Raw genomic sequence first — 25,395 nt, forward strand, 5'->3', positions numbered from 1 at the left:
GAACCTAGGGGCAGGACAGGAATAAAGACGCAGACGTAGAGAATGGACTTGAGGACACGGGGAGGGGGAAGGGTAAGCTGGGACTAAGTGAGAGAGTGGCAGGGGCATATATACACTACCAAATGTAAAATAGATAGCTAGTGGGAAGCAGCTGCATAGCACAGGGAGATCAGCTCGGTGCCTTGTGACCACCTAAAGGGGTGAGATAGGAGGGTGGGAGGGAGGGAGACGCGGGAGGGAGGAGATATGGGGATATATGTATGCGTATAGCTGATTCACTTTGTTATAAAGCAGAAACTAGCACACCATTGTAAAGCAATTATACTCCAATAAAGATGTTAAAAACAAAACAAAACAAAAATTCTGCCATTTTAAATCTGCTATTAAATCCCTCTAATAATTTTTCATTTCACTTTTTATAATTTTCAACTCCAGAATTTCTGTTTGGCTTTTAAAAAAATATAATTTCCCTTTATTAATATTCTATTCAGTGAGACATGGTTCTTAAATTCTCCTTTAATTCTTTGGAAATGTTTTTATTTAGTTCTTTGAACATATTTATAATTGTTGGTATAATATCTTTGTCTAGTAAGTCTATTATTTGAACTCCTCAGAAATAGTTTCTATTGACTGGTATTTTTTCTTTGTATGTGCCATAATTTCCTGTTTGTTTGCATGTCTCATAGTTTGTTTGTTTTTTCTTAAGAACAGGATGTTTCCAATTCTGGAAATCAGTTCTCTCCACTCTTTTTCTTTTTTTTCTTGTAGCTGTTTGGCGGTGGTGTTTTTTTGTTGCCTTGGATGTTTGTTTATTTTTTGAGTTTCCTGGACTAATTCTGTAGTGTCTTAACTCTTTTTTGTATATACCACTCAACATCTCTTCTCAGTTGGCTTAGTGGTCAGCTAATGGTTGGACAGATATTTCCTTGAATGCATTAAACCAACAAGTCTTCATGACTTTACTGAGGGGCTTTGTATATGTGGGGATGAATATTTCAATACTCCAGTAGGCAGTTTATAACTCTACTTTATTCTTTATTTCCTGCTTATACAGAGCCTCAAAGTCATCCATAGGTGTGAGATTAGGGTCTTCTCAGGTCTTTCCTGAGCACATACACACCTGTGCACATGCATGTGACCTTTGAGATTTTTGGGAATATGTTGTATATTTTCAACATCCCATGTGAGAATCTCATTCTCCAGCTTTTCTTTTTAAATTTTTTGGTATGTCTCTTATTTAACCCAACTGGTATTGCTACCTCAGGCAACTGCACTATTGAACCTTTGGCATTGATTGTTTTCACAAGTGCTTGAGAGACATTGGTGTTCACACTAAGTGAGCTGAGTTAGGTTTGATTCAGCTGTCACTCAGGTCAAATAAAAATATGTCTGAGAATGGAGGTGCCAGACAGGTAAACAGTGACAATTCTGTAGGGATGGGATTTGGGGGGAATGCCAAACTCATTCTGTTCCTTCCAGTGGCTCATTGGCTGTTGGTTTTCACCGTTAGTATTGTTATGTAGCTGTTTTTTGTTTTCTTTAAGTTGAGGTACAGTTGATGTACAATATTATATAAGTTTCAGGTGTACAATATAATGATTCACAATTTTAAAGGTTATATTCCACTTATAGTTATTATAAAACATTGGCTATATCCCCTGAGTTGTACAATGTAGCTTTTGGTTTGAAGGCTACCACAGAGACTGGGGGATAAGTGTAGTAGGAGTAGAACAAGTTGAAATGCCACAAAGCTCGGTGTTTTTTAACAAAGTTCATCTGTTTTTATTAAAACTCATGTTTTTGAAAGCCTTTTATTAATTTCTAGAGTTCTGAAAAAGTTTATTTTGACCATTTTTGCTAGTATTCTCTTCGCTTTTATAAAGGAGTGGATTTATATAGGTCTGTGCTCTGCCATTCAGAAGTGTTTTCTATTAGAAGTTTTAAATCTCCTTATATATAGTTTCCAATGTTCAAGCAAAGTTGAAGCCACTAGTTTTTAGAGAAAAGATGATCAAGGGAAAGATGATAGAAAACGTAAGCATTCAAGACCAAGAAGTGGCTGAGGAACTTATGAATGAGGCAGATAAGAAATGGTTCAGAGATGGATAGGACTTACATAAATCAAAAGAGTTTCAGGAAGAGAATAGTCAAAGCTACTGAATGCTGCCTACAGAGTTCAGAAAATGGATTGAAAATCACTGATCTGAATGATCTACAAGACTCTGTGATCTTTGTTAGAGCAATTACAGTGCAGTGGTGGGGCAAAATCCTAACTGTAGTAAGTTGTGCCATAAATGGGAGATTGAAAAGAGAAAACAAGTTTAAACAACTCTGAAGAAACTGGGCTGTGAAGGGAAAGAAAGATAATATAGGCCAGTAACTGGAATAGAGTGTGGATTCAAGAAAATTGCTTTCATCCAAGATTCAGTTTAACCTCATTATTCATTATTCACAAATTTCTCTTTTATCTGCCACCCTCGATCATAGGGCTATCACTAGTGGCTTGGCTTGGAGATGAGAAGGGTAACCTTTCTCCCATGGGATATGGGAAAGAAATATGATTCTAGATAGATAAATGATGCCTTGGATTCTCAGTGAAACTTTTTGACTGTTGGATCTATGAGGGACAGTGGATTGGAACATACATAAAGTCTGAGAAAACTGAGATGAAACCCCAGCTCCAATTTACCGGTACTAGCTATGTGACTTGGCCAAATTACTTGGTTCTCTTAGCTTCACTTTCCTTACGTGGATAATAATACCAGTCTTTTAAGATTGTGTGTGGATTAATTGAGATAAAGCCAGGCAGTAATAAAGAGTTCCACTTGTCTCTTGCATGCTATATGGGAATGGAAACGTTAACTTCAGTTTTCGCATCCATAAAGCAAAAGAGTTGGATTATATAATCTCCATGCTCCCTTCAGGCTCCGAGCTCCCTTCTGGCTCTAGTTTAGTATTATTCTTCATATACTTTGTGGGCTAGATAGATATTCAAAATTGATCTGGAACTTAGACCAATCTGCGTAAGATAGTTTACATTAGAAAAGAAATTTAGAATTCCAAAGGATTGATTTACAAATAAACTTTGGAAGATAGCTCTGCTCAGCTGGGGAATACTTTTAAACAGATGAACTCATCCCAGGCATATAATAGAGAGCACCTACCAAGGCATATTTTAGAGCCCTTAGAAATGAGTTTTGAGGAGAGGCACATCTGTCATGATATCAGATCCCAAAGATTAGGTCTGTGTTTTGGGGGCTCCTAGATTGACTGTTCTGCATGAAATATTTGTAAGGGTTTATAACTGCTAGTTTTTCATGGTTGAGGAGATTTTGAAGCAATAAGCCACTTGGAGAAGAAGGGGAAGCTTGAAATCAACCAGATAGTGTTCAGGGAAGAAGTAAAGAGGGGAAGCAAGAGTGAGTCATTGGATGCAGGAGGATTGGTGAGACCAACAGAGCATAATGAGACCAGGATTAGATAAGGGACTCAGAGACACAGGAAAAGGGGGAACTGGAGGCCAATTAAGGCTGAGCTGAGCTGGAAAGGAAGAATAAAACAAAAATTATTTGCCTCCTCACAGACTGATCTCTTTTTCCCACCAATGCTCTCAGTTTGTTTTGTTAAATCCACTGATATATTTTGGTATAATTTATTTGGGTAGACATAGTATGAAATTTAACCTCTCATTTCAGGGAAAGAATCGAAAACTTGTACATTTTCTATTAGCAGATTAATGCTTTAAAGGTTAAGGAAAATTGGCTCTGTGATTTAAAGGAGATGAAATGACGAGGAAATAAGAATATTGAAAAACAATACCATGTTTATTGTGATTTTATTAAAAATCCTTTTCCATACAACTTTTAACACATGGTGTCCCAACTGTGGTTTCTGCCTAAATTGTGAAAGAATTTCTTTTTTGATTTTTATCTCCTCTTGCTTATTCCTCCCAAGTGGCTGTAACATAATTTTATGTTTAAAATTAAAGATGGCTGGAAAATTTTCCTTTGGGCATATTCCAATTCCATACTACTCTTGAGATAACTGGAACTGTCCAGAGTGGCCTGGGAATCCCTCATCAACATTGTCTGCTTTACTTGGAGGCTACATGTCCACTCAAGACACTTTCCTCACTATTGCCTTTTGGCAAGAGAGGATGACCGGCAAGTCATTGGATGGTCTTTTGCCTAAGTGGACTCTTTGGATGGGACCTTAATCACTGGGGGCTTTAAGGCAGCAAGGCAGCACTGCAGCTCTAGAGATCTTCCTTAGCAACCTGCAAATGACACTCATATTATGAAAAATTTCTCCAAAGACAGACATTTTCAATTAGCCAAATTACTCTAACAGGGCATAGCTCAGGAAGATTTAAGGCAGAGCTAGTTGCTGTGCCAGCCAAGAGGCCTGCTCTGCCAGTTGAAAGGCAAGCACATCCTTCCCTGCCAGCTTGCAATGAAATGGTTCTTGCAGTGACAGCAGATCTATTATGCATGTTTGATTTAAGGCCCTCGATTACCATACCTTTGTAATTATCACCGGGCCATGATGAATCCTGGGGAAAGTAAGGGTCTTAAATGCAGGGATCCAGGAACCTAATCAGAATGCAGTGTGTAGAATGAATCTTTCTTCTTGACATTTCACCTCTTTTCAACCAATTGTTCTTGGTTTGACTAAAACTGTGGCACAGCTCTTTGCCAATAATTGTGATTCATTTTCACTTTGCTAATCAAAATGTTGTTTCACAGGCTCTGATGGTGTTCAAAACACCTTATAGGAGGTATGATTTTTCTCTGAATTGGCTGGTGTAGATCTAGTATTTCACATGAAGTTGTGGGAAAATTTGTAAAGCCTCCTCTGGCTCAAAAATTCTCTTATTCTGGCACGGTACACTCATAAGGATTCTGAAAGGCAAACATTATATTGTTGATATTTTTTATTTTGCTGTTACTAAGATCAATGTTACCTAGACTGGTGATTCTATTTTCTTCCTACTTAGGGACCATATGTTATTTAGGAAACACAAATTTCAGAGGATTTGTAAGGACGAGAGAAGTTGCTTTTTACTGATGAGCCATAACTTCAATCAGCGATATTATGTTAAGTATCTAACTTTGCCCAATATCCTATGTTTCACGCAAGGTTGAGCAGCATGGTATGAAGGGAAGAGCCTGGACTTAATTCCAGAAGATCACAGTGCAAATCTGAATTCTTCTTGTTTGTGAATAGGCGTGACCATGGATAGATCTGTTCACCCCTCTAGACCTCAAATCTTTTCTACAATGTGATGGCATTGGGATAGACCCTCTCCAGGTCCCCTCCATCTGTGACATCTGTGATTCCTTGAAAACGGGAGTCCATCCTCTTGACCATCAGCATTAAAGTACTTTATATATAATTTTTTGAAAATAGTTATCTATGATACTCAAGTTGCTAACGTTTAGTAACTTTTTTCTCCCAGGATTTTGCCCATACCTGTCTTGTATTATTGCAGATAATGGAAATTTTGGGAATTTGAAATCAGAGAAGGGTATATCATCATCCCCATATTCATAGAGTCAGGGTTAGAATGGAATTGACTCCTTTTGGTTTGGGAAATCTTATAACCACTGGGACACCTATGTCCAATAGACTCCTTTGGCCACTTTGTATCTTTGTATTATTGTATTACATATAAATCCTCACTTCCCAGATAGATGATAAGTCCTTGAAGGTCTGGAACGCATTTTGCACCTCTAAGTATCCCTAGCACCTACCATCTAACAAAGCCGTATAACTAATCACTGAGTAAGTTATACAACATAATTTTTTAAACCTTATGGAAAAAATTGTGTAGGCTGAAGATTTCTTTTTAATCACTGAAAAGTAAACAGTTTTCCATGGAACTCAATGAAAAGGGAATGTAGAAATGAATCATTTGGTATTCTGTTGTAAACTAGAAATCCACACTAGTGTAATTAGTTGTTTCGATTTTTAATTGACAATACCTCCCATAAATAATATTGTATACAGCTAAGTAGTTGCTACTTCACAAATAACTTATCTAGTATATGATTATGTTTATTACAAACTGATATATTCTGGTTCTCAATTTACAGTTTTAACACAGCAGAGGTGGGGACCACACAGATACCTAGTATATTTCTGTGTGGTTTCCCCCTTCCCTCTGAAACTATAAATTGAGAAGCAGAATGTCTCAGTTTAGAAGTGTTCCAATCTTACAGCTTTTAGTGATGCCTTCCTTCTCTGAATTCTACAGCTATTACTCTGTCCTGTTGGTTTGGCACTATGATGCATCTTTTGTTATAGGACGGTGTTGCTATTATAGTCTTTGGAATTTGTCCTGCCTCCCTAGCTAGATTGCAGATTTATTGAGAGCAAAGACCACATATCTTACGATTCTGTATTCCAAGAGTCTAATAGAGTTTTACTTATCTAGAAAGTGCTCAATTAATATTTGCTGGAATCCTATAGGTAGGGCAATAGACACATTTCCCATTGCAAGCTCACCATAAATGCAACAAATGTAAGTTTACTTATTGAATTTCCTAATTCATGAAACAAGCTTAATGCAGAAATACCTATTTTTCTTTTATAATAATTTAACTACCCTAAAAATGTGTTATTCTGTTTCCTTTATATCAAAAGATACATTTAGGTCTTTTAGATACTATCATAGAGGTTAGTCTGTGATCTTATGCAGGTGTAGGGTATTTCAAGATTAAAATGACTTTAATTCATCTAAAATAACAAGTTTGTTGGATAACTGAATTTTTCCTTTATCAGCATTTCAGTACACATTAAAATGTGGGCAGCTTCCTAATTATTGAAAAAAGATAGATTTTTATTAATAGAAATTTGTATTCTGCCTGATTCATATCTCAGAAATGCACTTATAAACCTTAAATTTAAATAATTAGCCTAGGTTTTGAAGAATTTGGGGGCTTTGTTCAGAGAAACCTACCCTAGACCTCTAAAAGCATAGTAAACACAACATTTATAAAGGCAGTATAAAAGAGACACTCTATGAAAATCTATATAAATCAGGGTCCCCAGAGTCCTTTTATTTATTTATTTATGGCTATGTTGGGTCTTCGTTTCTGTGCGAGGGCTTTCTCTAGTTGCGGCAAGCGGGGGCCACTCTTCACCGTGGTGCGCGGGCCTCTCACTGTCGCGACCTCTCTTGTTGCGGAGCACAGGCTCCAGACGCGCAGGCTCAGTAATTGTGGCTCACAGGCCCAGCTGCTCCGTGGCATGTGGGATCCTCCCAGACCAGGGCTCGAACCCGTGTCCCCTGCATTGACAGGCAGACTCTCAACCACTGCGCCACCAGGGAAGCCCCCCAGAGCCAGAGTCCTTTTTAAGACTCAGGATAAGGATGTAATTTCTCTCATCAAACTCCCTTGGTATGAATATGATAGTTCAATATTTCATAAATATTTAATGAATTATTATTTCCTACAACTTTTGAGTGTTTGGACAATTGAAGGTTTGTTTGGAATATAAGTCTGGTTGTGTGGGGAAATGGGTAAGTATAAATGCTTGACACTGTGTCTAGAAAACATCTGGGAGAAATAATTTCTACATTTTAGAGAGGGCAGGAAGGACGTTTAAGGGGATTCTTTATGGTATAAATTTGAGAGTGCCCAATGAGGGTGTTTCTTCATTCTTAATTCTTAAAAGTATTATTACTATTAAAAATAATATCACTAATACAAATAATGAAACTGACAGAGGTAAAATGTTGCAGAAATCATGCTAGGTGTGCCTTACTTGTTTAAGCTACAACTCTGCAATGGAGGTATTAACCTCTCTTTTTACATTGGAGTAAACTAGAGCTTAGATGCTTAAGAATTGAAGCAAATAAATATTGAAACTAAGCCTGATCCCAAATCTCTCACATTTCAAAAATCCATGTTCTTAAGTTGCTTAATCTTATTTCCTGTGCTGAGGGAAACTTATTTTTTCTATTACTCTCTAAAATATAGGTAGATCTTCGCATACTGGTTCTGGCACTGTCTCACAAAGGAGCTTCCAATAACTGCCAGTCACATGGTGACAATTATGCTTGATTAAGCAGATCCAGTAAGTACTTGATCGACTTTTTCCCATAAATGCTGACATTCTGCAGCCAAAGGGAAAAGAACACTTGCCATTATTCTAAGCACTCTGGCCCGCTCTCCTTGTCCCTACCAATAATACCAGGCTCTGAGTTTCCTAAGAATAGTGTTATCAGATTCTTAGACTCAGCCCGATTCCATGGTTTCTATCAAACATTTCCTTGGGTAATTTGAATTTTTGAGGTCTGTAAATCCTACAAGCAGACAGGTGACGATTTATGAGATTTGCAGAGATGTTTGGCAAAGGGTTATTGTTGCTATTGGTCATTCTATCCCTGATAATTCATTGCTATGGATTTTGAAGTCTTTAAAATGTTCCAGAATTCTCTAAAAATACATAGGAATGAGTGCTTTGAAAATTATAAATGTATGCTATTATGAGAATCTAAACAATCTCACAAGATAACACGAATAACACACTGATTTAGAGTCCACTAAAAAGATGAATTTAGCAATGTTTTTCAAAAGATGTATCAGAATCACTCAATGAGCTTGATACCGCTCTGGGCCCTATGCTCCCTGCCTCAGACTATTATACTCTCAAACACAGAGTATTAGGGGAATGTAAGTGGCTTAAGATAGTAAAATTTAATTTTATGTGGTACTCTAACTTGGGGCATGCAGCATTCCTGAATGGCTCTCTCCAAATATGACTCAGGGGTTCAGACTTTTCCTATAGTCTCCACAATTCAGAGTTCTATAATTCAGAGTTCATTGCTTCCAGGTATATAGATAAAGGGGTGGGGAAGCACAGGAAAGAGTAAGGAAAACCTAGTGTGGGGAGGACATGAACCTCAAAGAAGGATCTTATGGTCCAGGCCTTAACTTTGCCCAGAACTGGTTACTTGGATTGAATGCAAGAGAGCTCATAATATGCCCAGGAGCCTAATAGACACAGTTTGGTGAACACATAGCATTTTCTCTGCCTCATAGATTATGTGAGTAAGGCTGGATAGAGCAGAGAAAAGCAAAATCAAGTAAGCATGAAAAACTTTGATCATAATAGAATTTTAATGGGTGCCCAACAATGCCTTCATAGTTAATATAGGCCAGTGCAAAGAATATACGATCATAATGTGACTTTTAGGCAGATTATTTTCATTTTCATAATCTATAGTATGGTCCTTGGGAGAATGCAAATGGGGACTACTGATAAGGAATACCTGAAACCAGGGCGGGCTTTATGGGCGTGTAACCTGTGTTATTGCGCAGGGCTCTGCTCTCACAAAGGCCACATATTCAGCTTAATGCTCTGCTATTGCTGTCTTAAAATTCTTAATAATTTTGAACAAGGGGCCTTGCATTGTCATTTCACACTGGGCCATTATTCTAAGCACTCTGGCCGTCTCCTATTATGTATCTGGTCCTACCTGAAACTCATGTCTTGCCAGAGATTAGAACTAGGCTCAGTGAAAAAATGAAGGTACAATCTTTAAGATGCAGTTAATGCTAACTGACCTTAAACTTAAAGAAGACAAGTTACAATGGCAAAGCTGTGTGTGTGTGTGTGTGTGTGTGTGTGTACGCATGAACATGTGCCCATGCAGGGTGTTTTTTTTTTTTTTTTAGGACAAAGTTTATTGGGAGCAATTTGTTTTAATTGATATTCATCGAGCATCATTCCATTGTTTATTGTTAGCTACTCATGTGAAGAGTTGGTTGATGTCTATAGCACAAACATTTGTTTCAGATAAATGGGCGTTTCAGTTGGGTAAGTTTTAATTAAGCAACCTTTATTGTACAAGTAGCTGTTTTCGAAACCATGAGAAAATTACTGTAATTTGCTAATTCTGTTATCCAGAATCTGAAAATGCTGAATCTTGTCTACTATAACCTTGAATATGATTTTGACCATGAATGACCCAAGCATTTGGCAGCAAAATAAGGAAAAAGAAACTTTTCCAACGTAATGTGTTAAATTATTTTTCTACTGCATATACCTAGGCACAGTTTAACTCTTCTCAAGCTCATAGAATGATTTGATTCTGAAATGAAGGATTTATTTTTAAATCCTGCTTCCACGCCACTTGCCTATAGTGCTATTCTAGCATATCACATTGCACAGGGATTTATTTATTTACACATTTGCCAAGGGAGCACACTGAACTCTTAACTCCTTGAGAACAGGTGCTGTTGCCATTCATCTTGCTATTCCCAGAGCTGAGAAGAGTTTCCAGGCACCTAGAACATGTTCAATAAACATTTAATGAAGAAACTAAGAAATAAATAAATCGTGATAAAAATACTTTTCTTTCAGCAAAATAAATATTTCCAAGTCTTAAAGGAAGATTTTGGTCTTAATAAAACCAAAATCAGGATTTTTTGTTTTGCAAGAACATTTTAAACTTGCATTATGCTCTTTAGCCCGTAACAGCTGTGTTCCTTCCAGGTGGGGATGAAAGAAAGCATACTCTTATTAAGTGAAATCTTAAAACATCTTAAGGGTAAAAATAGTGTGTACGTAACTGTCATATTCAGAAATTCATTATTTTATTGAAGGAGATTTTTGTCCTGTTTAAAACAAAAAAGGTTTGCTTGAATACATTCACACAACACATGTACAAATAAAGAAGAATACTATATATATAGTTTTCAAAGGATATGTATGTTGGTATACTTTTGCATTAAACTTGTTGCTAATAAAATAATTGTTCCCATGCTCTACTAGGAATGACCATGAATAGGGGTCACTATGCTTTTGTTTAAGGCTGAACATGGTTTAGTTCAGCCTTACTGTATTAGTATTAGTTTCCTGTGGCTATAACTAACACAAAATCCATAATGTAAAACAACAGAAATTTATTCTCTCCTAGTTCTCTAGGGCAAAAGTCCAGGAGCAGTATCACTGGATCAAAATCCAAAGCATGTCTGCAGGGTCACACTTCCTTTGGAGGGTCTAGAGGAAAATCCATTCCTTGCCTCTTCCAGCTTCGGGTAGCTGCTAGCATTCCTTGGCTTATGAAGACATCGCTCCAATCATCAAAGCCAACATCTTCAAATCTGTGCTGTGTCTTCACATTGCCTTCTCTTCTTTGCGTGTCAAATCTCCTTCTTCCTCTCCCTTATAAGGACACTTGTGATTGCATTTAGGGCCCACCCAGATAATCCAGGATAATCTCCCTAACTTGAGATCCTTAATCACGTTTGCAAAGATCCTTTTCCCAAATAAGGTAACATTTACAAAGTTCCATGGATTACAATCTTCTGTCTTTGGGGGCAATTATTCAGCTTGCTACATTTTCCCTGTTCACTTTTGCATTAATGACTGTGTAGTGGGATTCCAACTGATGTATAATAGTGTATGTTTCCCTATGCTCACCGACACAGAAACGAGGGTGCTGTATAAGTGAGTGCTGGAGAACTGTAAACTAAATAACACTTTAAGGAAAATGCAGCCTAAACAAGCAGGCTTTGGCAAGTAGAGCTCAGAAAGGGAGCTCATAACTTCATGATAATACCTCACATAAATTAATGTTAATTGTCTCCCCCCAAAGCAAGGCCATTAAGCAGGTTATTGCACCTACCTTTAGAATTTATTTTGATATTTCTTGTGGTCCTACCTTTTCAATGGTATTTTACTTTTTACTTTTTACCCACCTCCTTGACAGTCCTTTCTGGTATATTTCATCTGTAAATATAACAAGAGGAGGAAATAAATGACCAAATAAGTACTGATAAGCTCTGCAGCAATCAAAGATAAAAGGCTCTAGAAAGACATCAGCATGTGGAGTTTCATTCGGAAACACAGTTCCTAACAAATGGAAAGAATAAGTGTGTCTACATTCCCTCGTTATGAACAGCTAAACTGTCCGTGACCTTGTCACTAACCAGGGAGGAATTCTCTATTTCATTTTTTCCACTGTGTTGAGGTAAGACCCTCTGAACCATGAAAAAGAGGTTTTATTCCTTCAACACATTTTATTCATCTCCCACCATGACAGATATCATGTACAAAGCCCTGGCTAATACAATTGCTTTCTTTCTCCCTGTCAATAGCTTTCCATGTAATTTTCAAGTCTTCAGAGTTTTGCAAAGTTGTATGCTTGGTCATTTACAACCGAACCAAGGTCACAAAAGGACAGCTTAGTTGGAGGGGGGAAAAAAGGAAAAAAAAAAGAGTGCAAAGAAGTTACATAAATGTCCTCTAGCACATTCTCTGTTCTGAGGGCTAATGTACTGTAGCAATTCATCAGTCATTCTAATAGTCTTTTAACTTCTGTCTGAAAGCCTACTAAATGCTAACATCTTAAATGTTTAATATTCTAAAACATATTTTCATTAATCATGCAAATTATCTGGACATCCATATTTTACAATAACTCTCTTCAGAGGTTGAGGCCTTAGGCTTTGTGTATGAGAGACCCATGTTAGTGAATGATATTGTAGATGAAATATAACCTAAAGAATTTTAGCAATGAAGAGTTGCTAGTAAAGTTCCAGTAGCTATGTGCCATCACGTTTATTAAAAAAACAAAAATTATATTAATGTCATATACATCTGATTAGGTAGCAAGCAGCGAAAATATGCACTAGCTTCATTCTATTCTATTACATAGTTGGTGGATGGATGTTAATGTTGGTAGATGGTATATTGTCCTAATAGAAATGACACTATGTTTCATAGCAAAATGGACTGTGGGCTCAGTTGTTAGAAAAGGATAGAATACGAGTTCCTTGCAGTTAGGTTGGCCTGAACTGCACCATGAACACCTCCATGTATGTGCTGCCAGTCACCTCAATTCCAAGGATTCTTAGTTGCTTGGGAAAAGGAGAAATATGTGGGTGGGCCCCATGAAACAGATGAATGAGGAATTGAAAGAGTAAAGGGCATGAGTTTTGGTAATGTTAGTAGAAACGCTTCACCCTGAAGCTATTTGATTGTCAGCAGGGATGGAGGTTGGTCCTGAAAGAGATAGAAGTCACCTGTGACTGTGTAAATGCAGTTGCACTGGAATAACAGAGCAGTGCTCATTGGACTCAAGAACGTGACCTAAGTAACTGGAGGTCATGAGCAATGGTGGTGGGTCAATGCACTAGCCCAGCTCCCAACAGGAAACAGATGGCACAATAAAATCAGGATAATTCAAGGAAGGCTTACTTATAAAGGGACTAATTACCAATGTAGGGGAACCATTAAGGGCTGTGTAGGTAGTGAGAGCTAACAGCCACAGAGCTGTTATTAAATATATGCCTCAGGAGAGGAGAGAAAGGAGCAGTTACCAGAATTTGAAGGAAAGAGAGTCACTACAAAAAGTCACCTTTGGGGGACTATTGACCGTTGATTCAGGGAGACAGCCAGTGCAAGGTGATCTCATGGAGAGAACAAATACCCTGACTTCACTCCCCTCTCTCCCTTCAGTCTCCTGATGGGACTTTCCATTCATTGAACCTAACAGGAACCTGAGGACACAGATCAAGAATGTGATCCATACAGATCAGCGTCCCTGAGTGGGTACTAGGGATTCACACGTGGAGAGTGAGGGTGACGTGGGAAGTCAGAAACATCTACTTTTAGTATGAATACCACTTCTTTAGTTATTTGACCAAAATTCATAACCACTCTTTGAATGTTTTCTTATGTTTCTTTTTTAAAAACATTTCTTTTATGGCTAGTTTCTTTCACAATATCACCTGATACTATATTCACTATCTTGACAAAATTTCTAGTAGCAATGCTGCTTCCTCAGTACAAAAGCATTAACTACCTTAGCCTCTGAGTAATCAGATATTAAAAAAAAAATCCCACCTAGCTAGATTCTGAACCGGTTTGCAAGGCAGAAATAGAGACACAGATGTAAAGAACAAATGTATGGACACCATGGGGGAAAAGGAGGGGCGGTATGAATTGGGAGATTGAGATTAACATATATACACTGATGTGTATAAAATAGACAGCTAATGAGAACTTGCTGTATAGCATGAGGAACTCAACTTCGCTGTAGAGTAGAAACTAACATAACATTGTAAAATAACTATACCCCAATTAAAATAAAAAGTACCTAGGGGAAAAAAACCACATAGCTAAATGCCATCCAGGAGGTTCATTACTATACAGTTTGGTATAACAGTGCGCTTTTAAATATCTGTAATCCGTACTGCTAAAGGAACACCGAAGTCTTCACTTTTTTACATAGTTTGTCCTTTTTTTTTTTTTTTCCCAGAGCTGTGGAAGGGCTTTATTAGGGCTGCTCTGAGCTCCTCACAGCGTTACAGAAACCACTGGTCTTGCTGTTGCCTTTGCTCTTTGGGGACTTGGGAGGGCAGGAGGAGGACCAGCCTTCCTGGGAGAGAGAAGGCCTTTATTTGGGGCTGAGACCAGGTGGTGGGAAAAGTAGAAAATTCAAGATGAGAGGGGCCTGTTGGGGGCTGGAAGGGGATGGGGCTGCCTCCCAGATTCTGGAGGTCACGGAGTGTGGGCTTTGTGACAGGGAGAGTGGCAGTAGGTGGCGCCTAGAGTAGGAAGAGCGGATGGGTGGTGCTTCCTGGGCACTGAACGTGTGCACCAGCCAGGGCACGAGGATCAGGACCAGGCATGGCCAGAGGGTGTGCTTGAGGAAATTGAAGATGTAGAAAAGGCTGATCTGAGGGGTGTAGCCCAGCCGGTCCAGGGGGCCCAGCAGCCCCGTGGCCAGCACAAGGCTGGCTAGCTTCTGGCCGTGTCCCAGGTATGCCCGCCGCACCTGGGCATAGCAGGGGGAGTGAAGGGCAATGCCTAGACCCCTCAGGGCGGCCCCTGAGTCGCGGCTCAGAGAGGCAAAGGGCCGGCTGTCCAAGTGCACACACTCAGGCCGCTCACACCACTTAGACGCCAGGTTGATGGACCAAGAAAGATCCAGGCCCAGTGTAAAGCGGGTCCAACAGATGAGGCTGGCACCCAGCAAGAGGGCCAGCGAGCTCAACCCATAGAAGCTTAGCTCCCGCTCTGTGGGCAGCTGGGGGGTGGTCATCAGCCAACCTAGGACAGCACCAGTTATTAGGCCAGCCAACACCTGGTGAGGGAAATGTGCTAAGAGGAAGACCTGGGACAAGCCAACCGCCAGCAGGAAGGTGCAATAAGCCAAGCTAGGTATCACCCTCACCCAGCGGCTGTGGGTCCGAGTGGCCACCTGGGAAGAGATGGCCATCCTTATGGGCCAGAGAGCTGCTCCTGTGATCTTACAGTGTCCGGAAGGGCTGCCTAGACCAGTTTCACAAGAAGAGGGGAACCGGTGAACCTGGGCTGGAGCTTGACTGTAGTGCCCAGACTCATGGACCCACCAAAAGGGCTTGCCTCTGAACAGAAACCACATGAAGACAAGGTCAAGCCACTTGGTGATGAGGCTGATCCAGAGCTCTGCAATGCCCACCCAGCGAGAGGCCTAGTAGGCCGCGGGGAAGTAGAACGGAAAAACGCTCTTGGGGTCGCCCAGAAAGTTGACCCAAAGCCACACATTCTCTAACCAGGGCAGCTGGTTCTGCAGCACCTCGGCCATCGCGATGCCCTGACTCTGTGGCAACCAAGGGGCCGGCCTGGCCAGGGTTTGATCAGAGGGTTGGTGATGTGTCCAGGGTCCCTCCTTTGCTGCTGTGAAGATGGATATGTAATATCAAGGGCCAAGATTCCTTCCAGACCGGAGATTTCTCCTCCAGCACCACTACCTTCCTAGATATTTCAAGATCTCTTGGAGAGAAGGCTAGGGACAACCCCTGCTCCAGGCCACCAGGCATCCCAGGTCGGTGCTGAAGCAGGACCCTAAGTTTGCACACACAGCTGGCAAATCGGTCCACGCCTTCCTTCCCCAGCCCAAGACTCTCCTGCTTGAATTCATCTGCTGTTGATCTGGAGGCTGACAGATAAGCCTCTTGATTTTGATGAGTCGTCCCCAAAGGCTTGAGAATTCTTACACATAGCACAGTCAAAGTCATACTTCCTCCCAGGTCTAAGCTCGCCTTGCCCCTCCCCTTTCCATAGTTTGCCTTCTAATTATATTTGTCTAGTAAAATATTTAACCATTTCTTCCTGAATCATGGATTCTAAGGTACAATAAAAATCCAAAGGGAAATATATTTGGTGTTATATAGAGAGACAGACTTTTTCCCAGAGCGTTTTCAGTGATTACTGCAGGAATGAATGAGTAAAGGTTTCAAGAATGAATAGTGGCAGAAAACCAACTTACTATTATACATAAGTCTCTGCAGCCCCCGGGTACAAGTACTTCTGTATCTCCTTTTGTTGAGTTCTCTATTTTTTTTTATGAATATGCATATTGGGGAAAAAAAGCTCCCATCTGCTCTCTTCTAGCTGATTCTATCACATTTTTGAGCTGTGCATCATTATGGAGCTTCAGAGAAGGATGATCCTTTACATTACATATGGATATAAAGGAGAGAAGGAGTTGATGAATTGCAAACAAGTATAATTTATATGGACAAAGTGTGCCAGAAGTGCTTTTCACCCCATTTTACTCTGCAAATGGAATGATTCCTGCCCATTCACTTGGCCTAGTGCCCAAGAACTCAGAGAGGAAAACCATGCCTTTAGCCTGTGCATCAGGATTTCACCTCTTCCCTGTGAGGAAATGGTGCTTTGCACTCAGGCTCACCTGGGCCCCCAGAGGTCAAAAGAAATCTCTGAACATACTAATGTTACATTTTTTAGGTGATTTGTCTTGGCTTCTTAATTTATAATATCACACAGACACATTGATACTCTGTGTATGTGAGAAGTTTGCGTGATGGAGTAGGAAAGGGGGAGTAATGAAAAGCTCATATTTTCCTGGTAGCCTCTCTCTGCTCTTTGATTTCCCATGATAGATCATTTGCCCAAATGCCCATAAACTTTGCAAATATTTAAGTCTTACATTTAGGGTATCTTCCTAAGGGCTTCTTTGTTGGCTATAGCACACTCGGCTGTGACTCTGTACTGTAAAGACCAGGGCCTAAGGTGCAATAATAACCCCAAACCTTTTATTTATTTAATATAGGCATTCATTTATATATTTAATCATTTATTCTTCAAAAATGATTATCCCTATCATGTGCCAAGAGTGAGGAATCAGAGCTAAATACAATATAGCCTCTTCCTAAACTGCCAGGAGTAAACAAAGAAATATTCTGTCATGACAAAATGGTGATGAATCTGTAAAGGTCTGTTAAATCAGCTGACTCTCTCTCATTGCTGCTGGATAGCACATTTGTCTTAGCCCTCGGGCATTTGTGTCTGAAGAATTTCATATCGCTACAAAACCATGCCAGTATTATGGTAGCATGTGAACTGCTTTGATTTTATGTTCAGATATCAGTTTTTATGCACATACTGCATGCATTGTGCTGGTGCTTTGAACACATTATCTCATTTAATCGACAAGATAACATGGAATATTAGTACTATAATTATATATATTTTGTAGAGGGAAAAAGCTAAGCTCAGAGAATAAGTGACCTACCCAAAGTCGCACAGTCCTCAAATCAGGATCTCCAGTCAATGTGTTTAGGTCAACACTGGGTGTGATGAGATGAATTCAGTAGTAAGACAGGAGGTAGCATAAAGTGAGGGTTACTTCTGTCTTATTTCCATAGCCAAAAAACCTGGTCAAATTTAGAAACTGCTGTTCTTTTGCCTGTATTTAGTCCCTATTCATTTTGCTTTCAACCTTTACATAATTTTAGCATGACTACCCACTTTTATGAAAGAGTACTTGAAGTCTGCATGCTGATGAGTTATACAATTTTCTTTATCGGTGGTGGGGAGATGGAAGTGGGTATGTGTGTGGGGTGATGGAGTATCTAAAATTTCATCATATTATTTTTCTCAGAACTTATGCCTGTAACGGAAGTTTCTCAACATGAAATGTCATCAATTTGGCCTCACTCAGGAAGTTGCAAGGCACTTGACTGTAACCTCAGAGAATTGGACAGTGTCTAAAAGCTGAAAATTTTTAGCTCGCTGTCATTTTAGAAGTTTCAAAAGTTATTTTATTTCTTAATGAATTCTTTTTACAATTTAATTGATTTTAAAAAGCTTCTGATAAAATACTTCAGGGTGAAGATACATTCCTGTTTATATCAGCAATAGAATGGTGGGGGGGAGGAAACCAGAATTTAAATCATCTAATTTTTGCTCTTATCAAAAAAGTATTATAAAGATTTTATCCATTTACCTGAAATAAAATTTCTCTAACCATGCATACTGTCACAACAAACTTGAATCTGTAAATATAGGCTATCCCCGGGATCAGAATAATCATTGCATTCCAGAACAGTTTTACAACCTTTCTAAACTGAGAGACTCAGCTGGTTCCAATGGAGAGGCTGTGGCGAGATTGTGATGCAGATTATCTGATCCAAAGCGTTTTTATGGCATAGTCTTGGGCAGCATATATATTCCATGTCTAAATATTGTTGAGTGATTAAATAAATGAGTGAGACTGGTTCTCTCACCAGGTTTCAGCCTAAGCCAGTGTGATCATCTGGTAAACATTAAAATGTCAATCCTTGAACCACCTTCACATCTACCCTTAAAAGACTCGGACTCGTGTCTCTCTCCCAGCCAATAGTGGAAGGTCTAAGTCTCTCAACTACCTCACAACCTTGGATGACCTATTTATTGCCTTTCCACTCCTCTTTATCCAGCTTTCCATGGTCAAGAGAAAAACCTAAGGAAGGTGAGGCTAGAGCTGCAGGGATTGAGTAGGTAAAGTAAAGGCAGCAGTGCTCCCAATATGTACTTCTGCTACAGTGTCCTTTTTTGGTGCTGTGCTCCATGATGGGGCCATCCTACCAGCAAGTGCAACCTCAAGGTGTCTTCACTTTCCTCCTTTCTTCTCTCTTTGCATGAATCCAATTTCTCTTCCTCTGCTTCAGTCTCCTCAAGGCCTCTGCAGCACTTCTGCTCAAAAGTATTTCCCTAAATTCTTGATTGGTACCTTCATCTGGAAGGGATTGAAGTTGTGGCTGAGGATGTTTCACAGGTGAGATCCACCATTTTACAATCAGGAAGTTCCTTACATGCTTCCCAACCTACAATTTCCTGGCATCTTCATAAAGAAGCTATACTATCTTGACCTCCCTGAGGCAGCAGGTTGATTAAAGTTTAAAAATTACGGTCAGTGGTTGTGCCATGTCCAAGGAGGCCCTAGAATAATCTCTTTGAAGTAGTAGTCCTACCAGGAGTGGGGCCATGACGGAGCCAGCATATTGGAAATTTGAAATTGGAACATGATTTCCTGCTGTGGAGAGGGAAGAACAGAAAGAGACATGTGCTTTACTCCTGACCTGGGCACTACATCTGGGATTAACTCTCATGGATCTGGAAAAATATGCTAGAGATTAACAGTGTAATGTTGTCCCCCAGAATTTGAAATAACACTTTGTGTTTCCTGATTTTTCCTAAGGCGCTATGTTTTATTTATTTAAAAAAACTTTTAGGTCACTTTGGAAGGCATTTACCTATAGATTCAGTAGATTGATTTAAACATAAATATGGAATGTGTTGTATGGGAATAATCATTATATTTAATGCCCTCCAGCAAACAATTCCTAAATGCCCACTCTGTACGTGGTATTACACCAGAGATTAAAAAGACTAAACAAATTAATCTCTGTCACAAGGAGATTACAGTCTCATGGAAGGGCAAGTGTCATAATAAATAAAGTATAACATGATAAGTGTTGTAACCAACAGAGGTACAAGTTGCTATGGAAATACAAAGAGGAGAACACCAAAAGGAATCATGGAAGGCTTCACAGAGTTAAGTGACTTTGGTGGTGAGTCTCAAGACAGAAAACAGAGGGTGGATTCTGGATATAGAAAATAGCAGGAGCCACTCCAGGAAAATAAATAACATAAGAAAAGTTGCCAAGGGAATAGTGAATTCAGGGCATTGCAAGTAGATTATTTTGGCTGGAGAATGTAGAGTGAGAGTGGGAGAGGAAAGATATGACTCATAGGATAGGTTAAAAATTGTTGGGAAGGATTTTCTATATCCCTGAAGGTTTAAATATTATACTAAAGACAATGAAAAGCCATCAAAAAATTTTAAGCTGGGAAGTATGTGATTTAATTTTGTATTAGAAGCTCATTCTGGAGATCATGTGGAGGATAGATTAGAAGGTAGGACATTGATAGAATAGAAGTCAGTTGGAAAATTATTGCATCATTTCACACATGAGATTATGAGGTTCCAAAGCAAGACAGCAACTATGGGAATAGATAGAAAGCCATGAATATGAAAGCATTTCTAGAGGTAGGATCCATAGGGCTTGATTACTTATTGAATCTGTATGAAAAGGATACATGTAAGATGAAGCAAGAAATTATTTTCTGCTTTGGGTAACTGGCCGGAGGTTGGTACTGTTAAAGAGAGAGGTAGATTGGGAATAAAACAGGAGAGACAAATTTGCAGAGAAAATCAAGAATTTAGGTAAGTTGAGTTGAAGCTTCCTAGACTGCAGTGGACTGAATTGTGCCTCCCCCCATCCCCTTAAGTTCAGATGTTGAAGCTCTAAACCCCAGTGTATGGTATTTGGAGATGGGGTCTTTGGGAGATAATTAGGTTTAGATTAGGTCATGAGGGTGGAGACCACATGATGGGATTAATGCCCTTATAAAAAGAAATACTAGAGAGCTTGCTGTCTCTCTCTGCCATGTTGGAGGCTATCTGCAAGCCAGGAAGAGAGGTCTCACCAGAACCCAACCATGCTGGCAACTTGATCTTGGACTTCTATCTTCTGAAACTGTGAGAAGTAAATTTCTATTGTTTAAGCCACTCAGTCTATGGTGTTTTGTTATGGCAGCCTGAGGTAATACATACAAGTATTCAGGAAGTTGGATAACACAGATCTGGGGTTCAGGAGAGAGGCTGAGGTGAGGTAATTGATTTGGAAATTGTATATATATTTATATATATATATATATATATATATATATATATATATATATATATAAGTGAGAACTGACTATAAAACCTTGTCTGGTAGGAGATATTTTGTCTAAAGTTCTAAGATGAATATACTTTAAGTAACACTAGTCTGGAAGATACCAAATGCATATAGTTCTTTTTATTATTAAAATTAGGGTATTTCAAAATTAAAAATATTTACACTTAAAGATGAAAAATCTGTACAATTATTAAAATTAGTTTTACTAAATCAGAATTGACAATATATCATTATCTATACTTTCATACAGATAACAGTGAATAAATCAACAAAAAATAATTACTAAAACTCCAATGTGGATCAGGATAAAATGTCTCCAATATTAACTCACACTTTGCTTGGACAATTAGTTAAACAGACACATGCTCTGTTACTATTCATTCAATGATATACACAAATTCAAAACTGGCAGGTATAAAAAAAAGGAAGGTTTTTTTTTTTTTTTTTGCAGAATCATTTTGCACTTATAAAATAAAGCCAAATAAGGCTTATGTCGCACATACCAAAAACTTACGCTATCCTTTTTCTGATACAGGTAAGTGAAATATTAACACGTAGCGTTTAAAATGATAAATATATATATTATTTACAATAATTGGGAATATTAGAGATATGAGATTTTATGTACAATCATTCCTATTAAAACATTTTAACTTCAGGTTGTATCTGCAAATACTTCCCTTCCTCTCCTTTTTGATCTTTTATTGATAGTTCAAGAAGAGTTAAAATAGAACACATTTGTAGATGTAAAGTTGATAATATGTATTCAGTCGCTTGGCTCTGTGATAGTAATCTTCTGTACCATGTCGGACAGATTTTCAGACTCCAGATCTTCTTTACCATTATCTGAATTTTCTGATGAGATATAACAACCAGAGTCCCTTGGGCAGTCATCTAACTGTGACTTATTTAAGGAGATGTCTGGGCTTAAGGATAGGGACACGGATTCATTTTCTTGCTCCTGAATAGCTGTAAATGGAAAAGAGGGCAGCAGTTAGGCAAAGCCAAGAAAAGTTTTGTTCATATACTCATTCATCTTTGAGCTATTTTAACTGTTCCAAACTTGACTTCATTACAATTGAAAATTCTGTAAGTAAACAATATGTTTGTTTATTATAAAAGAGTTGTTTGAACTCAAGTATTCAAACCACTGTTTTCTTAGAAGACAAAGTTTTCCCTTTGTTGCTCACTTGCAGTTTCATGGAGTTCATGTGAATAGCTTACATAGTGAAGATCAATATGGACTCTCATTTAACATTAATAACAAGTTGCCAGAGAAAGCAGATTGCATCCACAGTGTGACTGATGCCTTGTCCAAATACTCCTTAAAGTAACATTAGAAGAAGTCATTTGTAGTTTAAATGTACAATCCAAGTCAATAGTGATCTTCGCGAACAATTCTAGAATCATGATAATGTGGATTAATGAATAAAAAATCACTATGAGCAACAATATACAATAGGATTTCAATAACCTGGAATTTAACTAATAAAACTTAAAAGAGTATCCAGAATTTTCCTATGTTTGCATTCATCAGAAAAGTAGACATAGAAACCAAGCTGCTTTTATTTTTTTAACTTTTTTGGCTGTGCCACGTGGCTTGCGGGATATTAGTTCCCCCACCAAGGATTGAACCCGGGCCATGGCAGTGAAAGTACCGCACCGAGTCCTAAGCACTGAACCTCCAGGGAATTCCCCAGGTTGCTTTTAGATAGAAACACTATGTCCATTGAATCTGCCTTTTATAGGTTGTCTGCTACATCATTGTTTATAGTTCTGAATAACAATTATTTATATTCAGAGTGGTAATTCTGTGTCATCAAGGCAGTATTCTGGATTCAACAGGCATTATCTTTTTAGAAAAAAAAATAACATTAGCGATGTAACGAAAGATATTTTTAAAGAACCTAAGCAGCCCTATAGTTTTACTCTCCTCAAGAATATTAAGCATCAGTGTTCTCATTTTCAATGTGAAGTTTCTTTCTTTGCATTGCCTGACACCAGTAAACACATGTTTCTCTGTATCATGAGATGGGTTTCAAGGAAAGGAGATGGATCTTAGGCTACCACCTCTCAGCTGTATCAGCATGTCTTGCTATTTCCCCTTCTAACCTTGGGGCTTCTCCACTTTGGACATTTGAATAGCCCTACATTGGAAGAACATACATTTCAGGGTGGATTAAGACCTCTGCCTTCAGAGGCTATGCACTTCATCCCCTTCCAGTGAGAATAAAGTAAATCCAAACTTCAAAATCCTTGGAAGAAGGAAATTGTGTAATTGTATAATTTTCCTCAATAGACTCTTAAGTAATTTATCTTTTGGAAATCTACCCTTTATCTTGTCTACACATCTCCTGCTTTTAAATGCATTTTCTAGGCTTCAGATATCTTGCCAACATTAGTTTATGGTCCACTGTGTATCCAATTGTTATCAACCTCTATTACAAGAGAGAATTAAGCCCTGGTGCCTCAACATCCTTGTACGTAAGGAATTAAGTTCTCGTCAATGTATCTACAATGGTACTAGTTATGTACCTTTCATGGAGGAATTGAGAAAAGAGTCACTTAAATTATTTTCTGTATTCTGTGGTTTATATGGGAAACACAAGTTGATAAAGGTTGGAAAAAATGATAAAAATTTCTTAGTCCACTCATTTTCAAAATGAATCATAACAGTTCTTTTAACCTTTTCCTCAAAGTTTTCATTTGCAATGATGAAACCACATTTATGCCATTCTTCTTAATCTTCTCCACGTTTGTCACAACTTTATTTAACTGTGGACTCAAGTAGCACAAATTTAAGTCTAGTGATGTTATAACTAGTTCTAGGTATAAGGACCTTTAACTTAATATACACCTATTGTGCTTGTTATTTTAAAATGTTAGCTATCATGAAGCATTTTCTCTTTATTAGTTATAATGACCTTCAGGTTTGGGGGAATCTACTTAATATTGGCTAGTCTTTATGAGTATCAGTCATTCATTTTTGTTTCCAAGGCCTTCATTTATGAAAAGGCAGCACTGAAATGGGACCTCATTCTTTAAGGAAAAGCTTTCTCCTCTTCCTTTGCTTTTCGGTCTTACAGCCACTGAAATGAAAGAGCCAGCTCTGTGTTCCATTAGCCAAATGTTTCCGGAAAAGGCCAGAGGAATCAGTCTTTTTGCAATACTTCCTGCCACATCAGCAGTGATCTCCATATTTGGAATGTGCTCCTCTTAGTCAGAATGGCTGTGGGGATAAGGCTGTATTTCCCCAGTTTATATTTGGGCCCATTACCTCAACACAAAATTGAAAGAACTGAGTTCCTACCCACAGACTGACATCCTAAACATTTGGACTTGGCATAATGAAAACTGCTCCCAACACCGTGTTCTATTTAGGTTGATTACTGATGGCGGGGCTCTCTTCAAGATATAAAACTTAGGTTTAAAGAACTCTGATTTCCAAAATTAGCTCTTTTCCTTTCAAAAAATAGATACTTAGTTTGTGATTTCATCCTCAGAAGCCACTATACATTCACCTCAAAGAGTAACAAAGTAAACAAACAATAAATCTAACTTTAAACAGAGAATGTGTTATTTTAAAAAATATTAGTAATAAAATGTATTTGTTTTTATTTCCACCTGAGAAATGCTGTATCACATTCTCCAAATTCTAGGAATGGTTTGTTTTCAATACAGGTTATTTATTGTAGAAACCTTTCATCTGCAATTTTTACGGAAAAAGGAAATAGTTTCTCAGTATGGAAGTTATGCAGCACAGTAATTTACAGAACAGCAGCAATTTGCTAAATGATTTCCTAATGAAATGAAAACATGACTATGCCTCCTCAAAAGCTTCCCACCAGGCTTGCAGTAATTTTAGGCAGGTGATCAGCTGGAGCCCCTCAACTGTAACTATAAAAAGAAAAGGCAGGTCAGTAAATTATATTATGGAAATGAAAGCTATCTAGCATTCAGTTTTTGTATTTGGAGGGTCAAGATTTTCCTCTTCTTGTTTTTTTTTTCATCTTGACGCTAATGACTTAGGGATTGGCACAAATCTAGGTCTTCTGCTATGGGTGGTTTTTCCAGCAGAGGAGATGAATTCACGCTAATACCTCCACATGTTCTTTCTAAGTCATTTAGTCCCTTCATGTGGCCATGAAGCCGAATAAAGCTAACCGACCTACCTAGAAATTGAAACTATAACCTTCATCAATTTTGTCCCATGGTCCAATCATCTGAGCTAACCAGGCAAGTAACACATTGGAATAAGAAACAGTTTGCCTACAAAATTACAGACTTGCTGTAGGATATCTGAGTGCATCTTTTTATACCAAAATATTTCTGATAATATGTTAAGTTAAAAAATTATTAT

At 38.4% G+C, this 25,395-nt stretch overlaps 2 protein-coding genes across 2 annotated transcripts in view; both read right to left on the reverse strand.

The window, feature by feature from the left end:
• Nucleotides 1–14,416: 14,416 nt before the first annotated feature.
• Nucleotides 14,417–16,022, reverse strand: LOC132364427 (glucose-6-phosphatase 3-like). Its single transcript, XM_059920005.1, is given in 2 exon segments — nucleotides 14,417–15,604; nucleotides 15,756–16,022. Coding segments are annotated over 2 exon segments (1,455 nt in total).
• A 5,754-nt stretch (nucleotides 16,023–21,776) lies between these two features.
• SAMSN1 (SAM domain, SH3 domain and nuclear localization signals 1) overlaps nucleotides 21,777–25,395 on the reverse strand; it is a 130,509-nt gene continuing 126,890 nt past the window's right edge. The window contains 1 exon segment of the mRNA XM_059922226.1: nucleotides 21,777–22,004. Coding sequence (XP_059778209.1) covers nucleotides 21,802–22,004 — 203 coding nt within the window. The 3' untranslated portion in view covers nucleotides 21,777–21,801.

The sequence above is a fragment of the Balaenoptera ricei genome, chromosome 4, assembly GCF_028023285.1.
Source record: "Balaenoptera ricei isolate mBalRic1 chromosome 4, mBalRic1.hap2, whole genome shotgun sequence".
NCBI classification, from domain to species: Eukaryota; Metazoa; Chordata; class Mammalia; order Artiodactyla; family Balaenopteridae; genus Balaenoptera; species Balaenoptera ricei.